This window comes from Frankliniella occidentalis, unplaced genomic scaffold (assembly GCF_000697945.3).
Source record: "Frankliniella occidentalis isolate FOCC.00 unplaced genomic scaffold, Focc_3.1 Scaffold28, whole genome shotgun sequence".
In the NCBI taxonomy this organism is placed as follows: Eukaryota; Metazoa; Arthropoda; class Insecta; order Thysanoptera; family Thripidae; genus Frankliniella; species Frankliniella occidentalis.
Window position 1 is genome coordinate 1,009,177 of NW_026267158.1, and position 1,957 is coordinate 1,011,133.

Genomic DNA, 1,957 nt, shown 5'->3' on the forward strand with positions numbered 1-1,957 from the left:
TAACTGCAGTACACCTTGGTCCTACACTTATAACTGTAGGACACCATGGTACTGCACTTATAAGTGTGATACTGTACGACACTTGAGTTTCCAGAGAACGCATGAACTGTAGAATGTTATTTCTAGAGTGGAACATGTTGGGGGAGGATGGAGGGTCTGAAGAAGCCGGAGGCACGGCCTTTGCGTGAGGACGGTTTGCTAACGGACAGGCTGGAACCTTGCCACTGATTCGCAATGGACACTGAAGTCAAACCAGTCTTTAAGCTTTTTTTGAGAAATTTTAAAAATATATAACTTCATTGCTAGTTTAGTGTGTGAAGCGCGTGCCTCGTGTGTCAAGTTGACTCAATGGAGGGATGATTTGAATAAACCAACAACAAAACGGACGTGTTGAGAAATTGACCGAGAGGATTGACGGTGAGATCGACGTTGTTATCATGTTGTCGGCGTGGGGACCTCGAGTCGACGGATGACGGCAAAGTGCGTCACTTGGAACGAGTTGGTTCTCTTGCAGCCGCGCTCCAGGGTCCCCGTCATGCAGTAGCCCATGTTGAAGTCCGCAGCGCTCACGCGGGAGGTCAGGCACAGCTGTCGACAAAAAAATCAAAAGTCACAGTTTTTGTCCATCGCCCCCGTGCACTTTTGTACTGGGACACTGTAAAGCACTGCCCATGAGGTGCCTTACGGCTCCGAGCGAGTAGGCAAAAAGTATTCCGTTGTTTGTTTTTTTAGCCACCGGGTATTTTTTGTTAGGTCCAAAACAGACCTCAATACATATATGTAGCCTGACAATTTACCTTGAAATTCGGGTCCACGTCAGTCTTGAACGATCCGACGATGTGAAGATTGCCGTTCGAAGACTCCTCCATCCGGGCTCTGGTTCTGGTCCTGCAACAAAACGCCACACCAAAATGGTTGAGATGATGATTGTTTCGGAACGGGTGCGGTTGTAGTGTCGGCGCTGCTCTTGCGCTCAATCACTTTGGTGCGTCCAGGCGCGCGGATGTGTGCGAAATTAAACTGGTGGCGGGGTCCCCCGCCAAAACCGCGCGCGGACCCGCAAATTGGATTTGCTAATCTGCCGTTATATTGTTCCTTCGCGGGAGATTATCGCGAACCAATAAAAGCGAGAAACGACTGCAGATAATTAAAGTCGGGCCTTACGCGGCCAGCGGCGGGGCGGGGCGGGACCGGGCGGGGCCGGGAGGCTGGCTGCTCAATCTAACGGCAATCAGCCGACGGGGCCCGGGCCGCAGTAAAAGACAGGAATAACCGAATAATGTAGCCTGGGAAACCTAAGGGGGCGCCAGAGGGGATTCAATTCCTTCCAGGTCACGGGGTCCGTGTCCGCGTACAAAACGCTGGATTTCGTCCCCCTTCACTGGTCGGACCGGGCTCTGGTATAGGGCGTCCGGTTTTATTGTGCTATTAGTCAATTCTAACGACTCCGCACTCCGCCCGCCCGCGCCCCCTCCTCCCGCGAGTACCCCCTTCACCAGCTGGGCCCTATAAAACCCACGCTAACGATGATGGAAGTCCTCTATTTATAATCTTTATAGTGACCGTGCATCGCCGGCTAACTCAGTTATTTGGCCGTAGAAGTGGGCGGTCCGTGCCGTGCGCCTCGGCGACGTGCTGCCGGTGCGGGGTGCGCGCGCTCCCCTGCCAACCCCTTCCTGAGCCCCAATCGCCCCTCCCCCCTCTCTCTTTCAAGTTTCGCGGATGTTTTCAGGCTGGAAGGGGAGAGAGCGCGAGTAGAATGGTCTGTCTACCTGTCCTGGGCAGCCGGGGGGTGCAGGGCAGCCGAAATGCAATCCCGAGTGCAGCAGGGCATAGCTGACGTGCAGGCGTGTGCACACGGGGAGCACCGGGGAGCACCCTCCCCGCAGTCAAAGCAGCTGAGTGAGGAGAGGGTTGGTTTTGGAAAAGAGGTGGCCGGAGGGCGGGCGGACTCGAG

General features: G+C 54.6%; 1 protein-coding gene across 1 annotated transcript in view; it reads right to left on the bottom strand.

Moving 5' to 3' along the window:
- Nucleotides 1–97: 97 nt before the first annotated feature.
- The window catches only part of LOC127749054 (uncharacterized), a 9,401-nt gene continuing 7,541 nt past the window's right edge, over nucleotides 98–1,957 (bottom strand). Inside the window, exons 2-3 of the mRNA XM_052265581.1 lie at nucleotides 798–888; nucleotides 98–588 (exon numbers count right to left, since the gene is read on the bottom strand). Coding sequence (XP_052121541.1) covers nucleotides 436–588; nucleotides 798–888 — 244 coding nt within the window. The 3' untranslated portion in view covers nucleotides 98–435. The remainder of the gene's footprint in view (nucleotides 589–797; nucleotides 889–1,957) is intronic.